Source organism: Cucurbita pepo, chromosome LG11 (genome assembly GCF_002806865.2).
Source record: "Cucurbita pepo subsp. pepo cultivar mu-cu-16 chromosome LG11, ASM280686v2, whole genome shotgun sequence".
Classification (NCBI taxonomy): domain Eukaryota; kingdom Viridiplantae; phylum Streptophyta; class Magnoliopsida; order Cucurbitales; family Cucurbitaceae; genus Cucurbita; species Cucurbita pepo.
In genome coordinates, this window is record NC_036648.1 from 555,139 (window position 1) to 581,034 (window position 25,896).

Consider the following 25,896-nt stretch of genomic DNA (forward strand, 5'->3'; position numbering starts at 1 on the left):
TTTTTTTTTTTTTTTTTTTTTTTTTTTTTTTTTTTTTTTTTTTTTTTTGTTGGGTCCTTTCACTTTCCAAATAATTATGATTGTTACTTATCAATCTTTTTTTTCCAAGTTTTAGCATTGGGGTTTGGTTTGAAGATTGAAGTTTGAAGGTGTCTAAGAATTTCAATTATTGTTGTTTCTTCACTTCCTTTTCTCCTTATTATTCAAAACCCTCAATAAAGGGATTGATTGGTTGATTGATTGGGTTTATAATGACGGCGAGGCTTGTTGATAATCAATTCAATAATCACTTGAACGTATAATTCAAGAGTGAAGAAGAAGGAGCAACATTGTATGCCCATTTATAGGGTTAATTGGGAAAGAGGAAACAAAGGAGCCAACCAAGTCAAACCCACTTCGAACCTCATTCATTATCATTATCCTATCACTGTCTTTCAAATTGAAAGATGGATCATATTCTGTCAACAAAAACAAAAAACAAGACCTTTTTCAACCAGAAAAGGATGGTCAACTAATGTAATTATGATAAGCTTGATTAATCTACCGAGCATGCACACATTTGTTCGCCAACATATGATTATGAAGTTCTCATTAGCTTTTAATCACAAACATTTAAGGAAGTTACACAAACATAGTGGAGTACTCTAATTAGTTCCAACGTTAGAGATAACATTAGAACATTCTAAGTTCACTGACATTATCTTTTTTGGATTTGCTCGAAGTTTTTCCATCTGGGTGATTTTAAAACGCGTCCACTGAGAAAATTTTTTTACACCCTTACAAGAAATGCTTCGTTCTCTTCTCCAACCGACGTGGGATCTCACACATCAACTTGACATGAACTAGAGATATGAATTGGGTTTATCCGTTATCGTTCCTGCCCCCATTTCATTCTCGTTCCATGCTAAAGTTTGCATGAGCAAGGAGAATTTGGTACGGGATCAAATTCGTTGTTTAGTTAAACGTTTCGATTTGAGTAGTGTATTAGTTTAATGGATTAGTTGATTGAAAAGCTATGGTTTTATTTACATAAAATCCATCCTTGTTTGTACCCCACAGCTATTAAGTTAGCATCACTAAAATGTAAATATTTGACCTTTTATTTTGTTATATTTCATTTTAGGGTTCCTGTTACTTGCCTCCTTCAACAAACTTCACCCTTTCTCTTTCTTCATTAAAGCTCTTAAAGAAAAAAGTAAGAAAAATGCTTTCCTTTCAATTATAGAATGTGTTAATACACAAACCCCTTTCATTATTTTTCCATCTAAATTTAATTATGTTACTAGACATCACATGTTTCTTTCTTTTCTTTCAAATACTAGTACATCAATATTAGTTTCTAATTACCTTTTGATCTAAAAATGTAAACCTACGCGTCTACAATACAAAAATTGAGTCTACCGCTAGTAGATATTGTTCGTTTCGGTCCGTTACATATCACCGTTAGCTTCACGATTTTAAAAAGAACGTAGAATCTCAGACAAACTAGAAGAAAAAGACTAATAATGATGAATTAAAGAGAAATACAAGTACAAATCAAAAGGTGTGGGTGTATATTTTGAGTAGTCTATGTGATGTCCACCAACCATAGAAGAGAGGCAGACAAATTAATACATACGGAGAAGGAACTGAAAAGCATTTGTAAAGGGGAAAATTTAATGAGAGTTTGAATGGACAAGACAGTTAGTTTTGGTCAAATTAAGGTATTCTACTTTTTGACATAGAGTTCGTAGAATGTTGTTTAAGACTGCATGTCCCAACTCCCAATACGTATTATTTTAAAATGGTAAGCTTTTTAATTAAAAAAGGAAAAAGAAAGTGTAGTGTCATCTGCGTACATACAGTAATTAGTATAGTATAGTAATAAAAGGACAAGAGAAAACATCCTTGTTTTTCTTATTCTGTCATCCTTCATTTAATTTTGTATTGCATAATGCCACACCCTTCTTCTTTTTTATATTTACTCAGATTGGGCTTTTCAGCGACCATGTTTCCCACTTTTCTCAGATAACCTTCTTCTCTCTCTCTCTCTCTCTCTCTCTCTCTCTCTCTCTCTCTCTCTCTCTCTCTCTCTCTCTCTCTCTCTTATAGTTCTTTGTTGTTGTTGTGGAGAAACAAAGAAGGAAACATGGGGAGAGCTCCTTGCTGCGACAAGGCCAACGTTAAGAAAGGGCCATGGTCCCCTGAGGAAGATGCCAAGCTCAAGTCTTACATTGAGAAACATGGAACTGGTGGTAACTGGATTGCTTTGCCCCAAAAGATTGGTAAAAATTTCATCTTTTTGTTTGATTTGTGGTTTGTGAAGGTAGTAATTGGGGTTAAGAATTGACTGTTTTTGTGAATGGAAAAAGTAGGGCTTAAGAGATGTGGCAAAAGCTGCCGGTTGAGATGGCTCAACTATCTGCGTCCAAACATCAAGCATGGAGGCTTCTCTGAAGAGGAAGATAGAATCATTTGTAGCCTTTATGTTAGTATTGGAAGCAGGTAATTTTTCTTTCTTTATTTATTTCATTCAATTTTGATCAAACCCCAAATCATTTCAGCTTAATTAGGGTTTCTTACACCTAAATGATTGATCTCTATCTTTTTTGGTTAATATCACAACAACAACTAATTTCATTTCTCTCCTTTCTCTTCGATCAATTTCGATAATTTGTTGTCGTATTGATTTTCAATTTTTTTTTTTTTAATTTAAGTTTTTGGGTCGAGTGGTGATTTAGTAGATGAACGACGCACGAACCATTTCACGAGGGTTTTCTCTTCTTACATTACAAATACAAATATAATATGGGGTTTTGGATCTGTTTCGAGTTTTTGTATGTTTCCTACATAATAATATGTATCTTTGTCCCCAAAAAAAAATGAGGTTATGCATATAAAGAGCGTTTTTGGAACGGAATAGGTGGTCTATAATTGCAGCGCAGTTACCGGGAAGAACAGACAATGATATAAAGAACTATTGGAACACGAGGTTGAAGAAGAAGCTATTTGGGAAGCAGCGGAAAGAGCATCATCATCAACAACAACAGGCAACTCGTAGAGGAAACGCTCTAAAGCAAATGCAACAAATGAAGAGACCATTAGAGAATAATAATAACGCAACAAATTATGGGGCTGAGAGCAACAATATTGCCATGTTTTCATTAAACAACATTCCTTATTGGCCTCAGCAGCAGCAGCAGCAGCTCCCTTTGGGACCTCACTACAACCAGGGCAGCTTGCCAGCATCTGATCCAATCAACCCGATTGAAAATCTGAGCAAATTTGGAGGTGAATCCATGGGTGAAGAAAGTGGGTATAGTAATATGAACAACAATGCAAATGGGTATGGCCATTTTTTGCCAATTATGCAAGGGCAAAGCAGTAACCAAATGGTGGAGGTGGAGGTGGAGAATTACAACATGACAGGGTACGAGGATCCGAGGAGGGTTTTATGTGGTCTTGAGTTTCTGTTTGAAGATCATCATCATCATCAGATTTTGGGTACCAATGGTCATGGCTGTGAAATGGGGTCTCTCCAGAGTTCTTCATGCCCGAATTACGAACCAATAATGCTGCAAGATTTACCAACTACTGCTGAACAATATAATGCTAAGTTTGATGACTTGAGGATACTATGATCATGCCGGGCGCGATGTAAAGCAATAAAAATTGACTCTTTACCAATACTGATTTGGAGGCTGCGGTTTGGATTTTCCTTCTGATTAGAACAATAAATTAAAAGAAAAAAAAACATAGAATATTATTATGTTTGGTTTTTCCTGTTCATTTGAAACTGATTACTATATATGATTATATTTTGTGTTCGACTTATTTCCGACCACTAGTTTTATTGTCTGAAATTAGCTGATCATAAGGTAAGCACTAGCGATTTTGCATTCATTGTCTCATCAAATTCTCTGAATTTACTCAGTTCTTTTGCTTGACTTGTTCTATAATTCTCTGTTGAATTGAAAAGTGCTTGAAATCTGTGAAGGATTACAGCTACAACTTCATTGGGATCTGTATTTTGACCTCAAACATGAAATCTCTCGAAATTAGGGCATTACCTAACATTGGTTGCTTTAGATTTTAGCAAACATAAACGCCTTAACTTTTTTTTAATTGTATATAAATATGAGTTGAATCTTGCTCATATATGGTTGGTTTTCTTTTGACAAATGGGAAAGCTTAAGAAATTTGGATATTGGGTTACATTATTATAATCATTCTTAGATAAGGTTTTCAAATTTGGGACTAAAAAAGAGTTGAATTCATGTCATTTTGTATAGTCAAAGTCAAAATGATGAGTACCCTAAAGATTTTTTTTAATTAAAAAACTGAAACCCTAACTTTTGTATATGATTTTAGGGTCCCAAGCGGCATCCAACAAAATCAATCCTCAAACACAAAGTTTTTGTGGAACACATTAACGAATACTTTGAGGAATTTTAAGTTTATATGAAATTCAACGAGAGAGAAAAGATCGACCCAATTGGACCAACTCACATTATTGATTATCGACATTCATATCAATTACTTAAGGTATACATTTTCTGCAACCGCTCAAACCCACAGGTAGCAAATATTCATATCAATCCTTCAAGGTTTTTAAAACGGGTTTGTTAGGGAAAGGTTTCCATACCCTTATAAAAAATTATTCGTTCTCCTCTTCAACTAACGTGGAATCTCACATTTTCGACTAAAAGATCAAAAGGGTATGGATTAATGCAAAGAAGGATTTGAAACTGAATAAGAGCAAGAACAATAATAAGCATTAAAGTGAGAAAAAGGTAGATGTTTGCATGGCAATGGAGTTTAAAGATCAGTGGTTTGTGGTTGGTGAAGGCGTTGCAGGTGAAGCCGCCTAATGTTTATGAGTGCACATGTGTCTCAGTTGAAAATTCTTTTAGAAGGTCAAAGGAACTATGCTTATGTGCTTATACTTGTCTGACTAAAAGTATGGTAATTTTGAATAATATTAAGAACAAATAAAAGTTACTTTTGGGGTAGTTCAAATTAAGTTGAAACTTTGAGGAGCTTGACTGCATTATATGTCATCATGAGTATATAAATATATACATACATATAGTTTGATTTTTGAGTTGAAAGAAATTTGGACCATATAATTGTGACATAGAATCATAGGGTAAATGCATAATGCTCAAAGGCGTAGGGTGTGGGTTCTTACTTTTTGATGGTAGATTTAGCGCCATTATTCAGCAGCCATTATCTCCTTTTTTAGGGTTGGTCACACTCCTATTTAGCTTAATCAAAGAGAGGTAATGGTCAAGATTCCCAAGATTTTAACTCTTTGTTTATGAGACTCTTCATAATGTACAACCATGAAATCATACTCGTATTTATACGCTTTTAGAGGAAATAGAGAAGTTTTATGGGTATATAAGTGAAACACAATACTTCATTCATACCAAATTTGTCAAATGAAATCAAAAGTAAAATCTAGATGGGTTCGTCTAATTTTTTAAGTAGTCGATTTGAAAGCATGGTCGATCAACCCGTTAAAGCATGGTCGATTTACAGTCGATTTAAAAGAAAAATCTAAAGAGGATAACATATGATATCAGTGGGACTTCGTCTCTTACCATAAAAGTTTTCAATAGATTTAAATAAACGAGAGTACAATTCAAGTTGGGTGTCATTTTGATTAAAGAAAAGAGAAGATAATTTTTTTTTTAAAAATTTAATAAAATATATTAATATAAGCGGAAGTAATTTGAAAGTGAGTAAAGTTGGAGGGAATATCCCTAAAGAAGAAGAAGCAGAGCAGAAGATGGCCAAAACAAAAAACCAAAGAATAAAAAAGGGATAAAAANAAAAAAAAAAAAAAAAAAAAAAAAAAAAAAAAAAAAAAAAAAAAAAAATAGTGTTCCGTGATTGGGGCAATATTCTTGCGCAGGTTATGCCAAAACCAACAGCCAAACAATGACTTCCTTCACCACCTTTTTTTAAAATAATAGTAACAGATTAAATATTATTTCCCCCCTTTTTTGTACATTAATTGCGTGTATTATTAAAAAATTAAACTGGCCTGCTTTGCTTTATTGCTGGGTTATCTGAATAATTCGTTCTTAATTTGTCTCTTATAATAAACTCTGATTATGACAACCATTACCATGGAAACAATAAATTTTATTTTTGTATTAAATAATTCAATCATAATATATATTTTTATTTAAATCAGAATTCCATATGATTTCCTTTTATTCTAGACCAATTTAGACATAATTTAATTAATTTAGACACATCTCTCAAAATTTTGAATTTAGACATGATTATGAGGTTGATTGTTTATAATTGTTTGATTTATTGTCTCTTAAACTTGTAAGTATTATCATAAGCTCATAACAAAAATGTGGATTGTTGTGAGCTATGCCTCTAATTGGGCCTCTTAATTAGGCTTGGATTATGTGCGTGGACTTGGGCCTTGTGCTTCCAATTGGGCCTCTAAATTGGACCGCTCTTGTTATCATTCAATATAAGCCCAATTCGTCTTATCTTTCAATAAGAAAAACAAATTGTATTAATTCTCCCTAAAATTTCAATTTTTTTTGGAGTATATCTGAAAAATATTGAATAATTTTACTAAAAACTCGTAAATTTAAACCAACCAACCTAATATTTCTTTTTTTTTTTTTTTAAAAAAAACTTATCTGTATTTATCTAAATGTGAGGTGTAATAAAATGAAATTGAAAATTTATGATAAAAGTATATTTTTTTTAAATAAATATTTAAAATATTTGAAGATGATTTTCATCCCTAATTAATTACTTTTAACTCGTTTTTGTATATTTATTGTTTTGTAGTTCAAATGAGGAGAGGGGAGGGGTGGGCCTCAAAATTGAATTTTGATTGAAAACTATATTTTTAGGGCAAATAGTTATAACGACGGGAGTGATGATGAAAGACTTGACCATACATAGTGTCGTTAATATCAAACTCATGCAATGAATTGATTTATTTTAAGCAAGGGATATTGATTTCAATCTTCTCTAACTTAGATAAATTACTTAATATTTTGATTTACATTTTGAGTTATTGAGGATAACGACGAGTGTGCTGTCTAAAATATAATTATTACCATCGTCCTTAAAACAAATAAAATGGATTAGGTATTCATTATCTAAATAAAACAAGAGCTAGAAAGTCGTATAATGTAATTGTAAGACAAATAGAATACAAAAATAAAATTTGATTTATTATTATTTATAATAGAATATATATACACATGAATCGGGGACGGTGACATGAAATATAATCCCTCCCCAACTCACATTTATCTAATTAGAATAAATTATTACCCACTCCCTTTCCATTATTGGTTTAAATGGAGATTTTTTATTGTATTTAGTATGGGTCCTAAACCGTACAAATAAATGGACAGCTTTATTTGTAATAATTTAGTTTTTGTACTTGTATAACTATTTAATTCTTAAAATAATTTAGTATTTGTATTTAAAATTTGTAACATTTTATTTATTTTCATAAAAATATTACTAAAATCTGATGAAATTTCTTACATGGGGTAGGGCTGATAATTAGAGATCTGATTTTGGACATTAATTTTAGCAGTTGCGTTAAATTAGGTACACCAGTGGCACTTATTCGGTTGGCGGTCGGTCCGGTGAGTGGTGAGTACATCATCAAAGAACCCACTTAGTTAAGGACGGCCGTCTCTTTACAACAGCAGGCTTCGGCCTTACAAAGGCCTTAAGACGACGCATGGCCAGCGTCAAAGTGTGTTCCGACATGTTGGCAAAGCACATCCTGAACCAACCCGGTTCAGAGCAATGACATGCTGAACCGGGTGACACATTAATTCCAACCTGGGACAAAATCCTTTTCCAAAGCTCCATTTCCTGTTCGAAACTCCCGGACTTGAGAAGATGCCTCATATCCACCCAACAAAACAGACCCGCATTCCCTTTCAAGCACCGGATTCCGGCCTTCTGGAGCCCCGACTCCAGCAACCCTTTCCTCTTCCGGATCCGTCTCTTCGTTTCCTCCATGTAATTCCTTCGGAATTTCTCGTCCCCCAGCATTTGAGACAGCAAGTACTGCGTCTGAGACGACACCAGACCGAAGCTTGACATTTTGGTAGCCGCAGCCACCACTTTCGGGTTGTTTGAATAAATCATACCTACTCGGAACCCGGGTAGGCCCAGATCCTTGGACAGGCTGTAAACCACGTGGATTCGGTCCCATATTGAGGATTTTTTTAGGCTATCGTCCATTATGGTTCTGAACTTTGGGGTCTCATAAACTGTGGCGGAATATATCTCGTCGCTTACAATGTGGATTCCTTTGGCTTTGGCGAAATCCACCACTAAATTCAGCTCGTTCCGGCTCATTGTAGTGCCCAATGGGTTTGATGGGTTCGTGATTAAAACCCCCTTCACTCGTAGATTCAGCTTTTCGGCTCGTTCCATGGCCTCCTCCATGGCCGCTGCTGTGATTCTGAACCCGTTTGAACTCCAACAGTGAATTGGAATTATTTGAACATGCGTACGCCATTTTAGGTCCCGGTCAAACCTGCTCTTTCGAATCCACGTGTTATTATGAAGCACTTACACTAGAGCAACCTTATTGAATAATTGTCTTTTACTCGAATTGTAGGCATGATTTTATGCAAATATTATTGAGTATTGTGCATAGTTTACGTGGAACATGACAAATAATTGAGTTTTTTTTTTTTTNAAAAATAGTTAAAATTATAATAATAAAAAAATAAAATTAATTAATTAATTAATTAAAAAAAATAATAATAAAAATAAAAAAATAAAAAAGGTTGGCGATAATAGGGTTAGCCTACCCTGGATAGTAAGGAGTGGGAACAAGGAAAGCATCTCCAAGTTCGGCAAGACAAAACATTAGGATCTCATTGGCAGAAGTTGCACCAGCGGTGAGGACCAGATTATTGACATCAAACTTCACTTTGTTTCCTCGTATTTCCGCCATCAATTCAACCAGCACCTATTATTTACACACAATTGTCCATTAAAACTGGTCTCAACAAATCAAAAGCAAAATAAAACGAAGAAAGTAACCTACTTTTTTAAAAGCTGGCAAGCCATGATAGTTTTGAAATAGAGCCAATTCTCTAAACACGGATTCTCCATTTCGTCTCAATCCCAAAGCGTCTGGATTATTGGCCAGCCACTTCTCCAATTGGTCGAAACTCAGCTGCAAAATATTATATTTTTACATGCAATAATTTTATACACGTAAAAAAGAAACACAAATATGGTTAGTTAGTAGAGTGAAAAGGAATGGGGTCAAAATTACCTCGTTTTCGGCGAGACCCATTTGGATAATTCCGGTGGGGTTTCGAGTAGGGTGATAAGGGTTCTTCTCGTACTCTTGCCATCCAATGAAATAGGAAGAATCCTGGCCATGAGAATCATGGCTAGCTTTGGTAGACAACATTGCCATGATACCTAAGCTAGGTGAATTCAAGAGCAAAAGTTGGCTGTCTTTTTAGCTACTTAGATCCACACTAGACGAGTGCGACGGTATATATAGAGCCACAGGTATTGCTATTGAAAATTTGTGTGCTTGTGTGCGCAATTTAGAGTGCCATTTTATATAAATAGGGACGGGAGAGTTTGAGCGGTTAGTCAGTTTTGGGAGTTTTCTTTGACTAATTGCCTCTCTCTCACACTCTTCTTTTTGGTTTTTTTTTTCTTTTTTCTTCAAACTTTATTTGAATACATTATTTGATTATGGGTTGGTGCTTCTCCAAGTCAAATCCTCAAGATTTTAGGTCTAATGTTGTTTCGTCTCTAAACATATTGAGTTATCTAATCAGCTCGTGCATTTATTGATCACACGTGACATACCAATTGATAGATTAGACTCGAAATTAAGTTGTAAACTAATTTTAATTATAAAGGGTTGTGCCTATCAATGACCGTTTAAGTGTACTGAAAAGTCAAATATGTAAATATATGAGATCCCACGTCGGTGTCGGTTGGAGAGACGAACACAGTATTTTTTACAAGTGTATGAAAACTTCTATTCAGTAGACTTCTTATATGCCAAAGATGAAAGTTGATTATAACAAGAAAAGAATAAATTTGGGTAGGCGTGGGATGTGGAGAGAAGTTGGGTATGTTTTTGCATAGTGAGAGGAACAAATATGGTAAGCCGGTGGAATTCAAGCCCCACTCTTTTTTCTTTTCTCTGCTCTTTTTTGTGGATTGATCCACGTGGCTTTATTTAATGGCTTTATCTAAGAATACACGTTATTGATAGTATTATATTGCACCGTTCCAAAAACATGTCTACTATGAAAAGATTTTATATACGTTGTTTCTCTAAACTGTTTTTGGAATAATTAACAAAGGTAAAATTTGGAAGTTGGTGAAGCCTTTCATTAGTCGGACTGCGCCCTGTGCGGTTTGAGAGGTGCAAGTGGTCCACGGACCACGGTGGCTTACAATGCTCTGGCACAATTTTGCAACCACAAGGAGGTCATGCCACGTGTCATGGGTGAGAAGAAGAACATGGGTGGTCCATGGGGATTCCTTAAGGCTTATCTTTTGACTTTCAACCCTTCCAGCTTGTCCCCCAAAACTAAATTTTATATTTTCCATGTTCCTCAATATTACAAATCAATTCTTAAATATTAAAAAATATTCATAAGAATCACTTTATTTATTAAACAGCCATAAATTAATTCCAATTAAACATAATATATTATTATTGTGGTCTGAAATTTGAATATAAACATTTTAGGACATAGAGAGTGTCATGAGAACCATCAATTTTTTTAAAAAATTATGTGTATTTATTTAATTACGTTTTTACCTTTATTTCTTTCTATTTTTTGAGTTAATAAGTTAATAAGTGAACATTCTTAATTAATCAAAACTTAAATTTAGAAAATTGAACCAACACATAGATCAAATTGAATTAAAGGCAGTTACAAGAATACTAGAATACAGTCAATGTAAAATCCAAGCAGTAAAAAATGTGAATCAAGGTAAATTTGATAACAATATAAATGTTGGTGTATGGCTGATTTGAAAGTCCTACAAATTCTAGAGATTTGAAAGTCTCCACATCATATCTTGTGTAAGCCATTTTCAAAATTAGAAATTGGACTCATAAATATCACTGAAATGACACAACTACATAAATTTCAATACTTAGCCTTAATTTTTTTGACTTTAAAGATAGGAAAACGTATACATACATAAAATTTACAAATTCACATCAAAATGAAAGACACCGTATAAGGTATGCAATAGATTCGGTCTATCAAACCAAAATCTTATATTGATTAAGAAAGACAGAGATACATAAGTGAGAATAATTATCTTCATTGACATGAGACCTTCTAAAGTAATAACAAAACACGTGATGAAATTTATGCTAAAAAGGTAAAGAAATGGAGAGGTTTATCATCCTTGACATGCCCATTTAAATAGTCAATTGACTTTTCCCAAAAAGCGTTGGATTAGAAAACAAAATATTTACTTAGTTTATCACGTTAAAATAGGATGTAAATTTTTAAAAAAATACATGTCTCTTGACAACTACATAAACTTTTATAATTTTTTTTTACTCGAACATCTAACGGTGTAAAAACGGTTAATCGCTTCTTGAAATAGTTTCTCCGTGTCAACTCACTCGGTTATCCCACCAAAATTTTGCATATGTTAATCTGTTCTTGGGTGGAGTATTTTGTGTTATTTGTTTATTTAGAGAAATAAAAATAAAAAAAAAAGAAAGGAATTTTGATTGAGAAAGATGGGGGCGAGAGAAAGGTGAGTTTGCAGTGGCAGTGTAATGTATGAGTGAGCTACTGCGAGAGTGCCAAACTTTGAAAGGGCATTGGGGGTGAATTGTACTTTGTTTGGGAGGTTAATAATGAGTGGCATTTGAGTGGGAACAGAAGAGAAGGAATAAGGTTTGAAAATGGAGAAAAAGAAGCGAGAAAATAAGAACAAATTGTTTTGTTTTTTGGGCATGTCTGCAAATTCATTGCTGCAAGTGTCGGTGGCGAAGAAAAAACTGGAGCATTTTATTCGGTTTGTGGAAAGTGTTGTTAGGGTTGCATGTCTTTTTGTATCGGACATTCTAAGCTTTAAATGGAAAGCCACTGTTCCCCATCACTCCCTTTTGTAGGCCCGCCCTTTTCTCTCTGCGCTGAGTTCTTCCCCTCCACATGTGCCCCGCTCCATCTTCCACTTCCCTTTACTATATCCATTATTGTTGAATTCCAGCACACCTCGGTGATTAATGAACACTCTGGTTGGAGGATTCTGTACTTTGGATGAGATGTTTATCCGGAGAGAGGACGAAGAGATAGTGTTAATAATTGGGGGAAACAAATCAAAAGGTGAGGTCATGTTAGAGTTAATGGAAGCCATCATAACAAGTTTGAAGCCCTATCTTGTGTAGATTATGTTTTTTTTTCTCCTATAATTATGTTTAAATCCTAAATGAAATCAATAGACAATGTTGTTTGGATGGCGCTGGAGTTTGACAGCTAACAGAAATGGAATGTTTTTTTTTTTTTCTTTTTGGCTTTTATGTCATTTTCTAAGCTCTTATGGATTGACTTTTTTGCTGTTGTTTAATGACAAATAACTCATCCAAACATGGCCTTGCCATAAATGATTTGACAGAGACTTGACATGAGAGCTAAGGTTAAAAAAATTAAACGAGAGTAAATAATCACGAATCCGCGAACTCAGATAACCTCTATAACTATGGACAAGGGAACGATTAGTGAGTACAAGAGACAAGTTTGTAGCTTAAATCTTGGAGGAGAGTAGCTAAGAATCACAATTCACCAACCAAACCCTAATCGTAAATTTAATTTAATTGTCAGGGACCTAAATAACTATAGAATTGTCTTATACTTTATGAGGATCATTAGGGAGTTTACTAGTTATCTTCCTTTTAGTGAACATGTCACGAGCAGGAGGGATTGTGATACCCGAGTAATTAATGAATTGAGACCATATTTGAATGAGAGCGATCTTGAGTATATAATGACTACGAAAGACTTGAAAGAATTGAAAGTCACTATCTATATCAACAAAGTGCATCTTCCTTTTTAGTGACTCAATTATAGAAACTTCATAGTTAAGCGTACTTTGCTTGAAGCAATTCTATGTTCGCGTTCGATGACTAACACTCGTGTTAGTTTGTGGGAATAATCTCCACTCGTAACGTGACCTTGTTGTGGGAGTGTCAAATCCGAATTTCAAAGCCTAATCTAACCCTGAATCCAAATTGTAGGCTTGGATCGTTAGGAGGATTTGGTGTAACCTTAAAAGTTAGCTAGAATGTATGAATTAAGACCAATTAATTTAAATTCCGGAGGAAAGTGTTGAAATTGATGCAACAGAGAAGAAAGTGGAGGAAGAGAGGCAAATAATTATAGGAGTTAAGAAACTAAAGTAAAGTGAAAAATTCCCGACAGAATTGACTGATTTGAGCTCCACCATGGAGAAAAACAAGACAAGAGAAAGAAGGGGCATGAGTTTCTCTTTATTTATTACTTATTCCGACAGGTCGAGATAAAAGTCCAAAGCCTTTACCTACAACTTTAGAGAATGCTGTCTATTCTTCTCTTTTGTGTGAGCTGTGTTCCTCGTAGTATTGGGAGTAACAACAACCTCTTTAACTTTTCCCCCCTTATCTTCAGCCACTCAGACACCCCTTGTTAGCAGCCTCCTACAACAATCAACCTTAAAAACAATGTTTTGCAATTCAAATCAAATCTTAACTTGTAGTCATATGAAGAACAATAATGTCTCTATCTCAAAAAGTTCAATTTAAATACATCAAGTATATACATATACATATATATAAAGATTGAAAAGTGATAGTTTCAATAGGGTCACATCAATGGGGTAAGCTAATATTTATAAAAAAATGTCATCTTGATTTAACAATTAATTAGAAATTTCATTTTTTTTTTCTCTTCATATTAATGGCAGACTCTTCAAAAGCTTTAGAAAAGCATAATTTATAGTTGATGATAATAATTTAGGATGAAAAAATAAGAAGTGGTTGGGGCATTGGGTTGGGAAAGTGGGAAAGCGGGAAAGCTTTTCATGGTGAGACCCTACTGATAGGTGCTTTTAGTTGGCCCTTTTCTCTCGAAAATGACAGTCGTTTGGATATTGAAGATGAGGATGAATATCAAATAGGTATATGCAATGTGTGTTGGCCTTCCCTTTTTTGTCAACTTACCTGGTTGGATTCCCTCCGTCCACGATATCAATACACTTTCATTTGTATGTATCATATTAATTACAAATTAATTCGAAATCCGGGTCACAACGTGGTTGATATAGTTAATTAGTCTTTGGTATAATTGGTATTATTGATTGTAAATAGAGGAAGAGAAGAAGAGCGTGACATTAGCAACAAACAAGACAAGTAGACAATTATATATGTCATGTTTATATCAAGGTAGGGTTGGGCCATTAATCAATTAAGATAAAGAATCTGTTTGAGGTTAGACAGCAAAGTGTACATATAACCCACCATAGATTCATCAAAATGGAAACAAAGAAAAAATAAATAAAGGAATTTTTTTACGCCACGTAACCATTATATATATATATATATATATATATATTTTTTTTTTTTTTTTATAGTTAACCCAAAAAATAAAAGTGTATAGGACAAATAATGATGAAAAAATGGAAAAAAAAAAGTTCATAACATCCACTAGTGAAGGAGTTGTGGATGAATATAATAATAATAATAAATAAATATTTTCATGCATAGATACATAAATATAGGGAAACATTTATCAAATGTTGGAGGTTGGTATTGAACAAAAATAGAAATTCTTATCCATAAGAGAACACTGGTCCAACACTCCAAGTAGTGAGGATAAATCAATATTCTCACTAACTATTACTCATTTTGACTCGTCAACTCATTCTATGTCTTCTTTTTATATTTTATATTTATATTTCAATTCCTTTCATTGAATGTGGTGTGTCTATGTCTTCTTTTTATATTTTATATTTATATTTCAATTCCTTTCATTGAATGTGGTGTGTTAATGCATCTTATAACAAAACCTATCAAGATAGTCTTCAAAATAAACATCTGCTACTCTCTTTCCTTACCATATGTTACATTTGTAACAATTTAAAAATAAAAAGTTTTTTTGTTTTTATGCTAATAATAATTTCATATCTGATTTTTAAATTTGTAACAATTTAATGTCGGAATTTATAAAAATGGGCTATATTTGAGTCACTAATCCCCTTAATGGGCTGCTTAGGTAAGACTACGAAACCAGTTGACCCATGTTTTAAAATGGGCTATAATTGAGCAACTACTCCATTTAATGGGCTGCATGGGTTGGACTACAAAACCATTTGGGCCATTTATAAAATGGGCCAATTGGTTTCGTTTTCCAACCTAAGCAGCCCATTAAGAGGATTAGTGGCTCAAATATAGCCTGTTTTGAAAATGGGCCAAATGGTTTCATAGTACAACCTAAGCAGCCCATTGAGGGGATTAGTGGCTCAAATATAACCCATTTTTAAAATGGGCCGATTGTTTCGTAGTCCAACCTAAGCAACAGTCCATTAAGGGTTTTTGTGGTAAAATTAATTCATAATTTATAAATCCAATTATCTTTAAATTTCTTTGAGAGAAAAATGAAAAATGAAAAAGTATATATAACTTGTGTTTTCCAGTTTTCAGAGTCCGAGTCCTCACAAAACTTCATTGCGTTGAGCGTAGAATCTCGCCTCAAACAAAACTACGTAGCTTCTAATTCCTACCTTTCATCCCTGAATTCGATTTCATCTTCGTCTTCTCCTTTGGTTTCGATCAAACCCGTCCGAGCGCAGGCGGTGTCGGTAAGGGAGAAGAGCGGAATTGAAAAGACGGGGGGAGAAACAAACCCTAAACCATGCTTCTAATGTTTCGAATTCGGACAACATCTGCTACTACAATCAGCTGAACGTGACTCTTACATCGAAAGGAGATGACGGATAACAATGGCAAACCGGATAAGGGTAATCAATGGCAGTCGTCAACACCACCGCATCAAGAGAAAGCGGAGGACTTGAAACTCTGGGCAATTCTACTTTTCGGTTTAATCGGTGCCTCTGCCACCACTCTCGCCGTGAGTCTAATCGCACTTTTCGTTATTTAGTCTATTTATTGCTGATTCAATTTTAATTCTCTTTGTTCATGCTCATGGAATTTTAGGAGTTGAGTTACATTTTCATTAACTTTCTTTAAATGAGAGATTGGAATAGTGATGGGCAATATTAATTTCGATCTAGTATGAATTTCTTTACTCAAATTTCATTGAATCAGAAGGCCAGCATCAGTATATGCTATTGAACTGATCCTGACTTTCATGAATTGATACGACAGCCCTCATTAATAATGAATGATAAGAAATTACCTGAATCTGTGTATGCGAGTAAATGAACTGATTACTTGAATGCACTAATACGTGGTAACATAAAAAAAATTCCTGATATACTTGGATACGAGTTCCATCAAGTAGTTTCTCTCCCTGAAGTTGCTGCTTAATCGACTTGCTGCTAGATTACCCAATTTGACAGTGGTTGTTTTTGGGCAGATTGGTCATCTGCGGAGAACTGGTGATTGGGTATATACTCAGGTATATGCGTGACTGCATTTAATTATGCTGTTCAATTTTTGCAACTCGTTTGTGAAACAACTGCTGTGAGGGAGAAATATATATAGATAAGGAGCATGGCACCTATAATCATATCACTTAGAAACAAAAACTTGCACAAAAGAAAAGAAAGGAAAGGATTTAGGGATATAGTCTTGAGATCTGGTAGCTGATATTATAGTTTTATTGAACAAAAGTTGAGCAGGTCACAATCATCACGGGGTGGAGGAAGTGGTCGTTCTTTCCGGTCATCGTTTCAGGAGGAAGCATGGAAAAGGTATAATCGTAGGCTGCAAGAGGAATATGAAGAAGAAATGGAGAGGGTGGTAAGAATTCTTTATTTTTTTTCTTTCATTTTCTGTCCAGCAAGAACAGTGTCTTGTAATGTTATTCTATTATTTTTTTAACTTCTAAGACCTTGGAATTTATACTGCTTTCTTGGTTAATTTGAATTTGAAATTTCAAGAGAAGCTCTTGTTATGCTTTTTTGGCCGCAATCTCGTTTGACCATTGTTGGCTAAGCTCTCGAAAGCAAATTGTTTAAGTTATTTAGTAATTAGTATTCAACATATAGTTTGAACTTTGGACCTTGAACCTATCTCCAAACATTCCAAACCCCTGTTGGAGTTCAAAACTTCCAACGTCCGACTCACCGTGACTGATTTTATCTTCTTCGAAATTCAACTCCCCCTCTCCCAGTTCAAGCCATTTCTCGCCGTATTTTATTTCTTTCTAACTGGATTCTGATATCTCATCCCTTTTTCTTTTGGGCTGATTGGATCTCATTGTGCACTGTTTGATTTAGGAGCGCATAAGGCGCATGCAGAATGTATTCAACAGAGAGAGGAACAAATACAAGAGAGGCTACGAAAGCTGGGGAGAGAATGGTGGTGGTGCGTTTCATCAACATCACCAGCGTGATGATTGGTATTGGAAAGCCGAGACGTTCTACAGAGAACAAAGTAATAACTATAAGGAAACTCCAAGAGACAGAACAAGCTACTTGCTATCGCATCATTATACAGTTTTGGGTCTCAACAGGTGAATTTAGTGTGTGATAATATTGCTTACGATTAAATTTTTTCTTCCCCTCCAATTTTTGTTAGGATTAACCTACAAATCGGGTTTCATTTCATCTGGCACTATTCCACTTTTCTATGTTGCGGGGTTAGTTATGAGGTTATCTTCCATTCTGCTGGACCATAGAAAAAGCTTTTATGGTCCAATAGATTTAGTTTCAATTACCTGTCTTAATGACGTCGTGCCTTAATGTCTGCTTCAGGTGTCGAAAAACACCTTATACAGATGCTGAGATTAAGGTACATATATTCCTTAATTCATATAAGCTCCTATGTTACTATTGTTCTAACCTTTTGTTATCAGTTTCTGTGAATTATGTTTATTATTCAAGTCGTGGGTTGTGAATTGAACTATTCATGGTCACAGACAGCATTCCAATCCAAGGCGAAGCAATTTCATCCAGATCAGAACCAGGATAATAAAGGTAGAATCATAGAAGATGATCAAACATCATTGTATCATTTTTTTTCTTTTTGTTTAATTTTAGATATTCATCTTTATGTTCTACAATAGCCCCTTATGATCACTGTGTTGCAGAGGCTGCTGAGGCCAAGTTCAAAGAGGTGATGACATCTTATGAGGCCATAAAGTTAGAAAGAAAGAGCGGTTGAGCATAAGACTTGACCATTTTAACAGTATGACATATTTGTGGTTTTTTCTTGAAATTTCCCCTCGTTAGTCGTGTAAATTATTAAGAGGAATTCAGCTTCTTGTAGTATTATGGCAACATTGAAGTGGGTATTAATATGAAGGGTTAAAATATTGATGTTAATATCAATATCGACACTTCAATTTTACTGACACATAGATGGGCATATCGATAAAGTAAGGATATTGACGGGGCTGATTAGGTTGGACTACGAATCCACCATTCGGCCCATTTTTAAAAGTGGGCTTTATTTGAGCCACTACTCTCCTTAATGGGCTGCTTATGTTGGACTAGAAACCCATTCGGCCCGTTTTGAACATGTGCTGTTATGTTCGACTCGAAACCATTTGGCCCATTTTAAAATGGGCCTTATTTGAGCCACTACTCTTCTTAATGGGCTGCTTGAGTTGGACTACGAAGCCATTTGGGTCATTTCAAAAATGGGCTGTTCTATTAGACTACGAAACCATTCGGCCCAATTTTAAAATGGGCTGTTATGTAAAAGACTACGAAACTATTTGGCCCATTTTTAAAATGGGCTATATTTGAGCCACTATCCTTAATGGGCTGCTTGGGTTGGACTATGAAGCCATTCGGCCATTTTTAAAATGGGCTGTGATGTTGGACTACGAAACCATTGGACCCATTATTAAAATGGGCTATATTTTAGCCACTACACTCCTTACTGGGCTGTTGAGTTTGACTACGAAGCCATTTGGGCCATTTTTAAAATGGGCTGTTATGTTGGACTACAAAACGATTTGGCCCATTATTAAAATGGGCTTTATTTGAGCCACTACTTCCCTTAATGGGCTGCTTATGTTGGACTGCGAAACTATTCGGCCCATTTTTAAAATGGGCTATATTTGTCACTACTTTCCTTAATGGGCTGCTGATGTATTCGGCTCATTTTAAAATGGGCTTTATTTGAGTCACTACTCCCCTAAATGGGCTGCTTATGTTGGACTAGAAACCATTTAGCCCATTTTTATATTGGGCTCTATTTGAGTCACTACTTCCCTTGGGCTTCTTATGTTGGACTAGGAAACCATTTGGGCCATTTTTAATGGGCTTTATTATTTGAGCCTCGACTCCCCTTAATGGCCTGCTTATGTTGGACTACGAAACCATTTGGCCCATTTTTAATGGGCTGCTTATGTCGGACTACGAAACCATTCGTCCCATTTTTAATGGGCTTTATTTGAGCCCATGCTCCTCTTAATGGGATGCTTATTTGAACGAAACCGATTGGCCCAATTATTTAATGGGCTTTGTTTGAGCCACTACTCCCCTCAATGGGCTGCTTATGTAATTGGCCCATTTTTAAAATGGGCTATAGTTAACCCACTACTCCCCTTAATGGGCTGCTTATGTTGGATAACGAAACCATTTGGGCCATTTTTAATGGGCTTTTATTTGAGCCTCTACTCCCCTTAATGGGCTGCTTATGTTGGACTACAAAACCATTCGGCCTATTTTTAATGGGCTGCTTATGTTGGACTACAAAACCATTCGGCCCATTTTTAATGCGCTGCTTATGTTGGACTACGAAACCATTGGGCCCCTTTTAATGGGCTGCTATGTTGGAGTACGAAACCATTCGGCCCATTTTTAATGGGCTGCTTATGTTGGACTACGAAACCATTTGGCCCATTTTAATGGGCTGCTTATGTTGGTCTACGAAACCAGTGGGCCCATTTTTACTGGGCTGCTTATGTTGGACTACGAAACCATTCGGCCCATAAATTAATGGGCTTTATTTGAGCCTATGCTCCTCTTAATGGGCTTCTTATTCGGACTACGAAACCAATTGGCTCAATTCTTTAATGGGCTTTATTTGAGCCACTAGTCCCCTTAATGGGCTGCTGATGTAATTGGCCCATTTTAAAATGGGCTATAGTAAACCCACTACTCCCCTTAATGGGCTGCTTATGTTGGATAACAAACCATTTGGGCCATTTTAATGGGCTTTTGTTTGGGCCTCTACTCCCCTTAATGGGCTTCTTATGTTGGACTACGAAACCATTTGCCCCAATTTTAATGGGCTTCTTATGTTGGACTACGAAACCATTTGCCCCAATTTTATTGGGCTTCTTATGTTGGACTACGAAACCATTTGCCCCATATTTAATGGGCTTTATTTGAGCCTATGCTCCTCTTAATGGGCTGCTTATTCGGACTACGAAACCAATTGGCCAAATTCTTTAATGGGCTTTATTTGAGCCACTACTCCCCTTAATGGGCTGCTTAGGTTGGACTACGAAACCATTTGGCCCATTTGTTTAGGATAATATAAATTAATTTTCGAATGATATAAATGACAAGGTAATGGTGAGTACTAAATTGATTGTTTTAGGGATTACTCTGTTGAAAGTTCCCAAGCTGTTCGAAAATACATTAATGTTGGGGTTTCTAGAACGAATTAAGAACATTTACATATTCCTGGCTCCTGTTCAAAAGTTAGACAGGTTTATTAATCCACAATTAAAATGAAAATCTAACAAACGAAAAAGTGATTTGTCTTCCCTGCAATGCTCGACAGCCTGAGGATGCCTCTTCTTCCTCCTCAGGTATGACACAAACAAATACCCAGTCTTCATGCTATGGTTTTAAGAACTGGTGGGCTTCTGTAATAAGCAGGAACAGTAGCAGGGAAGAACATCTGTCTAACTCCTTCCGCCTTGATAATCGGAAATATGATTCCTGATGCGCTCTGCAAACAAATCAATTCATTTCTCATTACAACACTTTCCCTACGAAGTTCTTAAAGTTTTCAAAGGAAAATATGAATGGAAGGTGTTTTGTTCTGTTTTGTCTGTTCATAACTCACATAGACCAATCTTGCTCCAATCCAGATGCCTTTCGGAGAAGGAAATGGAAGCAGTAAGCGACCAACTCCGTATATTGCCACTGCAAAGAAATGGAGAACCAGACTTAATGGGCGAGGATTCAATCCCGAGAGCAAGGACACGGGTCCATTTGAGAATATTCCTCCAAGGCTCAAATAATCAAAGCAAGCTTGTCTCATTTCCTTCCTGGCTTGATCAGGCGATGCACAAAAGACCTTGTATAATGCCCCTGCCAATGTGTTGATTGTAGAAGCCACTGGCTGCAGTTTGAGACGAATAAATTAGCTTTACTAATGGCCTTCTGTGAAATTGCTTATAGGAAAAAGCAAACATAAACTAAAATTATACCTTTCGCAGAGTGTAAAAGGATTCTAGATACTTGCAGAGAGTTGGTGCATCATTCAAGTCCTTCAGTGGCTTGAGAAGGTTCCTGAGCACAACAATATCAGACAAAGCAACTGTCATTCCTCCACCGGTGAGGGGGTGGCGCATGTTGAATGCATCACCCATTAGTAAGGCACCGGGCGTCGGTTGGGGAGCAGCAGGCATGCTTCTATTTGGCATTGTCCTTATATTACCCTTGTCAATAGCAGCTATAAAGGCATCATGGATTTGCGGAGGAACCTGCACGAGTAATGGTAATTCATTAGTTCGAAGCACTAAATTTAACACATAAATGTTAAGATGGAAGTTGGCATGAATGGGACAGTTGAAAAATTGTACCTGAGGAGCTACTATGGTCTTCAAATACTTTTCCATTTCACCATTTGATATAGAAGGAACCTTCTGACCAGGAACATCAACCAGACAACGGATCTCGGTGCTACTGATGGGATAGAACAAAATAGGAGAAGGATCTCCGAGAACAACATGTCCATGATTTGCAAAAGGAAGTTGGCAATTCTCCAGAACCAATCCCACAAAACAAGATGGAACATCAACCTGCGAAAGATAGAGATGATAAAGGGCTCGGAATTTGAAGAACGTATTCGATAATTTCATGCAGTTAGCAAAATGAAATTAGAATAATTCTGCAGCCAATCAAATCCTAAAGAGAAAATGTCTATTTTGAGGTACCACTGAATAATTGAAGCCTCCTTACCATAGGCTTGCAAAGAGAGCGGCGCAAATTTGAGAAGCACCCATCACAAACAATGGTCAGAGGTGCATACGCTGTTTTTTCTTCACCATTTTTAGACTTATACTGCACACCTTTGATCGTTCCCTTTTCTTCAAGCAACGAAGTAACTGTTCCTTGCTCCAATCTTACACTACAAGAAATGGAAACAGAGCAAATAAAAAGTCACATTGATGAGTAAAATCCAAGTATTTATTCATTATCCAATCACAAGAAACACAGACTTGGAGTATCAATGGTGAATCAATGGCCATTGTTGAACTCTCTAGAGACTTTAACTAGATTCATGCAAAGCATTCCTTACAAGAATGTGAAAACTTCTCCCTACGCGTTTTAAAAATCTTGAGGAGAAACTAGGAAAGCCCAAGAGAATAATGGCTGCTAGAGGGGCATGGACTGTTACAAATGGTATCAGAGCTAGACCTTGGGTAGTGTGCCAGCGAAGACATTGGGCTCCCAAGGGAGTGGAGTGTAAGATTCTACATCGGTTGGAGAGAGAAACGAAGCATTTCTTATAAGAGTGGAAACCTCTCATTCGCAGACGCATTTTAAAAACTTTGCGAAAAAGGCCGAAAAGAAAAGTGGAAAGAGGACAATACTGCTAACGGTTGGTTATGGCAGCTGTAAACCAAACTTAAGAAAATTTTCTTAAATCCATTTATTTATGTAAAAATAACATGAATTTCACCGTCATATTGTCCGAGTCTGCTTAACGATATGGTCAAATCTCTAACGTTTCAACAGCACAAGTTTCATACACAGAACAACTAAGAGGAAGTGCATGAATCGTCTAAACAAAAATTCTTACTCAGTTCACAAAACGGAATTAAGGAAATATAAAATATGGCTTGAATCATTACTTTAAAAGATCGGGCCATGGGACATTCGTAACACCTTCAACAGTCAGCACTACAGGGGGTTATTTAACTCATACTCTTAAAAATTCAAGGTGCGGAAAACAAAGACGAAATGAACATACTTGGGAAGGGAAGCAGCCTTCTCCCTCATTCTCTGTATGAAGCGTCCATTGTGGAAGCTTCGTCCAGATACATCAGACTGAAATTTTTCCAATGGGTAAGAAAGTTGAGTGTTCTTTCCATCCTTGAAAAGGGCATAGCCATACACCTTCTGTGCATCAATTTCCTCAACACAATCTGCAATACAAACATGTATTTTCCTTAATTACTGATGAATATTGTACTTCGAAAGAAAATAGAGTTGTAAATGAAATTTCCCCAGCCCAATTACAAACCTTGCAGTCCTAACTCAATCAATTTGAGGTAGCCCCCAGGCTGCAATAATTCACCGACGATTCTATCAGGCTCTGTCAAGTCTCTTTCAATCACGTGAACTAGACGACCATCCTATCAAATTCGATATGATCAGCTTGGTTCCAAAGTGAAATATGAGGAACAACAAAAATAGAAAAAAAATAAATAAATAAAACCAATAAGAAGAGGGATGTGGATATAAACAATCCAACCCCAATAATTAACTTCTTTACCAAAAGGAAATTCATATGGTTATTCACCGAAGATCGAACAACAATTATATAGATGGGTTAAAATTTAAAATATACATTCGAACCTTCTGCTTAAGTCAGCAATAATCAAAACCATTTTACAACGAAATTGAAGCACTCCATTTATCCATATAAAAATCATCTGGTGGCGACATACAACTTTCATCCAATAACAAATTAGAAGGGGGAAAACGACAGAAAAACGATCATCCAGTCATTTCATTGGTTACATGGACAAGCAATTGACATCCCGAAGTAATATCTTTCTTCTTTCCATTTTTCTTCCTCTCATCCATAATCCATAACTTTGCGATAGATTCTTTCATTCTGAGGGTTTCTATGCATCAAATATAAACAGCACGCAAATACCCAGTTTTCATTAATAATAAGGGCCAGAAGGAGTAATTAGATGCGTGGTGGCGCGAACAGGACGGAGAAAAATGCAGAGAGAGAGAGAGAGAGAGCGAACAGAAGTACAGAACAGATTCAAAATTCAAAAGAAAGCAATAAAACCGATGTACCTTGCCGAGAGTGTGAGCAAGAGCGGAACCGGCAACACCTGCTCCGACGATGATAACGTCGGCGTCACCGTCGACGGATCTGCATTCTCCGTTGGTGGCTGAAGAGCTTATGACACCCTCGCTCCTCGGCGTGGAATCGGCTCCTCCTCGACGATTCCTCCTAGGAGAGACGAAGAAAGAGAGTGCAATGGCAAGGCCGAGGACGGCGGCCAAGATCCAGCCAAAGGCGCAGTAATCAACCATTGTTTCCTCGTTCCAGAGAATGTAAAATCCCAGCAACCACACGAAGATCACCGCAGCGGCGACGACGACGACGACGACGAAAGATTATCGGTCAGTCTAGAAGATTCGGTTAAGGGGAGTGAAAATTGAGGAAGAGGGGATGATTTTATAGAATGTGTGTGGTGAAAAGGAAGCCACATTATACATTGGTGCCGTCCCGTCTCCTTGAATGAACAGTCGCATAGGATATAATTAGTTACAGCTCAAATGTGGCGCCTAATACTAACTTGCGCCGCTTAACATCCGCATCTCTCCTAAATTACTCTCAATTATCTCCCAACTCCCAACTAATTTACATTCTATGCTAATCCATTTCTAACTTCTTAATTCTTTTAAAAATTTATAAAAAAATCACAATATTATTTCTTTCATTTCATAAATATTTTAAAGCAAATTATTTGGATTATGCTTCAAATAATAATTTTTACATTTTCCAAATCATTTTTTTACGTGTACTTTGTAAGGGGATAATAAGAAGATTTCACAAGATTAATGTAACATAATTGGTGGTCCTCAGCCCTTGGATTTCATAAGAAAATAATATAATATTACGCCAAAAGATGGGGGACCGTGATCACCCACCAATGCCGTAACTTTCATTTTGAACAATATTATAATGTTGTACCATACGTATGTTACAAAATTTTATCTGAATTTGTAATGAAATTATATGAAATGTCTAATAATATTCCACCATTTATATATTTCTAAGTATAAATTTTGTATTTAAATTACTTATTTCATGATATATTTAAATAATAATGTAATTTTTGAAAGGTGAATGTGCTCTGTAATTAAAATCAGATTTTAAGACAAGTAATGTTTGATGTGATGTAATAAATATATAATAATTTTTTTAAATAATTGGAAGATCGTAACATCTTTTCTAATCCAAGAAAGAAAGGAAAAAAAACGTGAATCATAAGCTTATTTTATAATATTATAATATTCATTTTCAATTTTTATAAAAATAATGTACGTATTTAATCAATATTATCTTGAGAAATTAATATAATCATTTTATGCGTATACACAATTTTTATGTCGAGCTATATGAACACACCTAAATAGTGATGTTTAATTTACATATTTTGATATTAAAACACTGGAATTTTAAAGACTTGAAGTTGATGTTTGGGAGCTGGCAGGGCTTATGCTATTTGAGTTTCACATTGACTAATTAAAATGAAGATTATTGATATATAA

The 25,896-nt window shown here is 35.6% G+C and overlaps 4 protein-coding genes across 5 annotated transcripts; 2 read left to right on the top strand and 2 right to left on the bottom strand.

The window, feature by feature from the left end:
- The first annotated feature begins 2,128 nt into the window (after window positions 1–2,128).
- On the top strand, window positions 2,129–3,704 carry LOC111806147 (transcription factor RAX3-like). Its single transcript, XM_023691509.1, has 3 exons — window positions 2,129–2,264; window positions 2,355–2,484; window positions 2,903–3,704. Exons 1-3 carry the CDS (start codon window positions 2,129–2,131, stop codon window positions 3,618–3,620), a joined length of 984 nt encoding a protein of 327 aa, XP_023547277.1. The 3' UTR covers window positions 3,621–3,704.
- A 3,762-nt stretch (window positions 3,705–7,466) lies between these two features.
- Window positions 7,467–9,545, bottom strand: LOC111805837 (1-aminocyclopropane-1-carboxylate synthase CMA101-like). Its single transcript, XM_023691079.1, has 4 exons — window positions 9,287–9,545; window positions 9,053–9,184; window positions 8,814–8,974; window positions 7,467–8,533 (listed from the first exon to the last, which is right to left on the bottom strand). The coding sequence occupies exons 1-4, from the start codon at window positions 9,431–9,433 to the stop codon at window positions 7,645–7,647; spliced, it is 1,329 nt and encodes a 442-aa protein (XP_023546847.1). The 5' UTR covers window positions 9,434–9,545; the 3' UTR covers window positions 7,467–7,644.
- Window positions 9,546–15,673: 6,128 nt separating this feature from the next.
- Window positions 15,674–18,507, top strand: LOC111804896. Its single transcript, XM_023689711.1, has 7 exons — window positions 15,674–16,121; window positions 16,590–16,631; window positions 16,847–16,975; window positions 17,455–17,690; window positions 17,932–17,968; window positions 18,096–18,153; window positions 18,267–18,507. Exons 1-7 carry the CDS (start codon window positions 15,981–15,983, stop codon window positions 18,338–18,340), a joined length of 717 nt encoding a protein of 238 aa, XP_023545479.1. The 5' UTR covers window positions 15,674–15,980; the 3' UTR covers window positions 18,341–18,507.
- Window positions 18,508–20,699: 2,192 nt separating this feature from the next.
- Window positions 20,700–24,841, bottom strand: LOC111805616 (squalene monooxygenase-like). Of its 2 annotated transcripts, none has more exons than XM_023690750.1 (8): window positions 24,409–24,838; window positions 23,618–23,729; window positions 23,345–23,519; window positions 22,330–22,498; window positions 21,951–22,169; window positions 21,576–21,851; window positions 21,209–21,487; window positions 20,700–21,091 (listed from the first exon to the last, which is right to left on the bottom strand). In XM_023690750.1, exons 1-8 carry the CDS (start codon window positions 24,649–24,651, stop codon window positions 20,975–20,977), a joined length of 1,590 nt encoding a protein of 529 aa, XP_023546518.1. In that variant the 5' UTR covers window positions 24,652–24,838; the 3' UTR covers window positions 20,700–20,974. The 2 variants fall into 2 exon arrangements, with proteins under 2 accessions (XP_023546518.1, XP_023546519.1); XM_023690751.1 differs by having other exon boundaries at window positions 20,949–21,198; window positions 21,244–21,487; window positions 24,409–24,841.
- Between the last annotated feature and the right edge of the window lie 1,055 nt (window positions 24,842–25,896).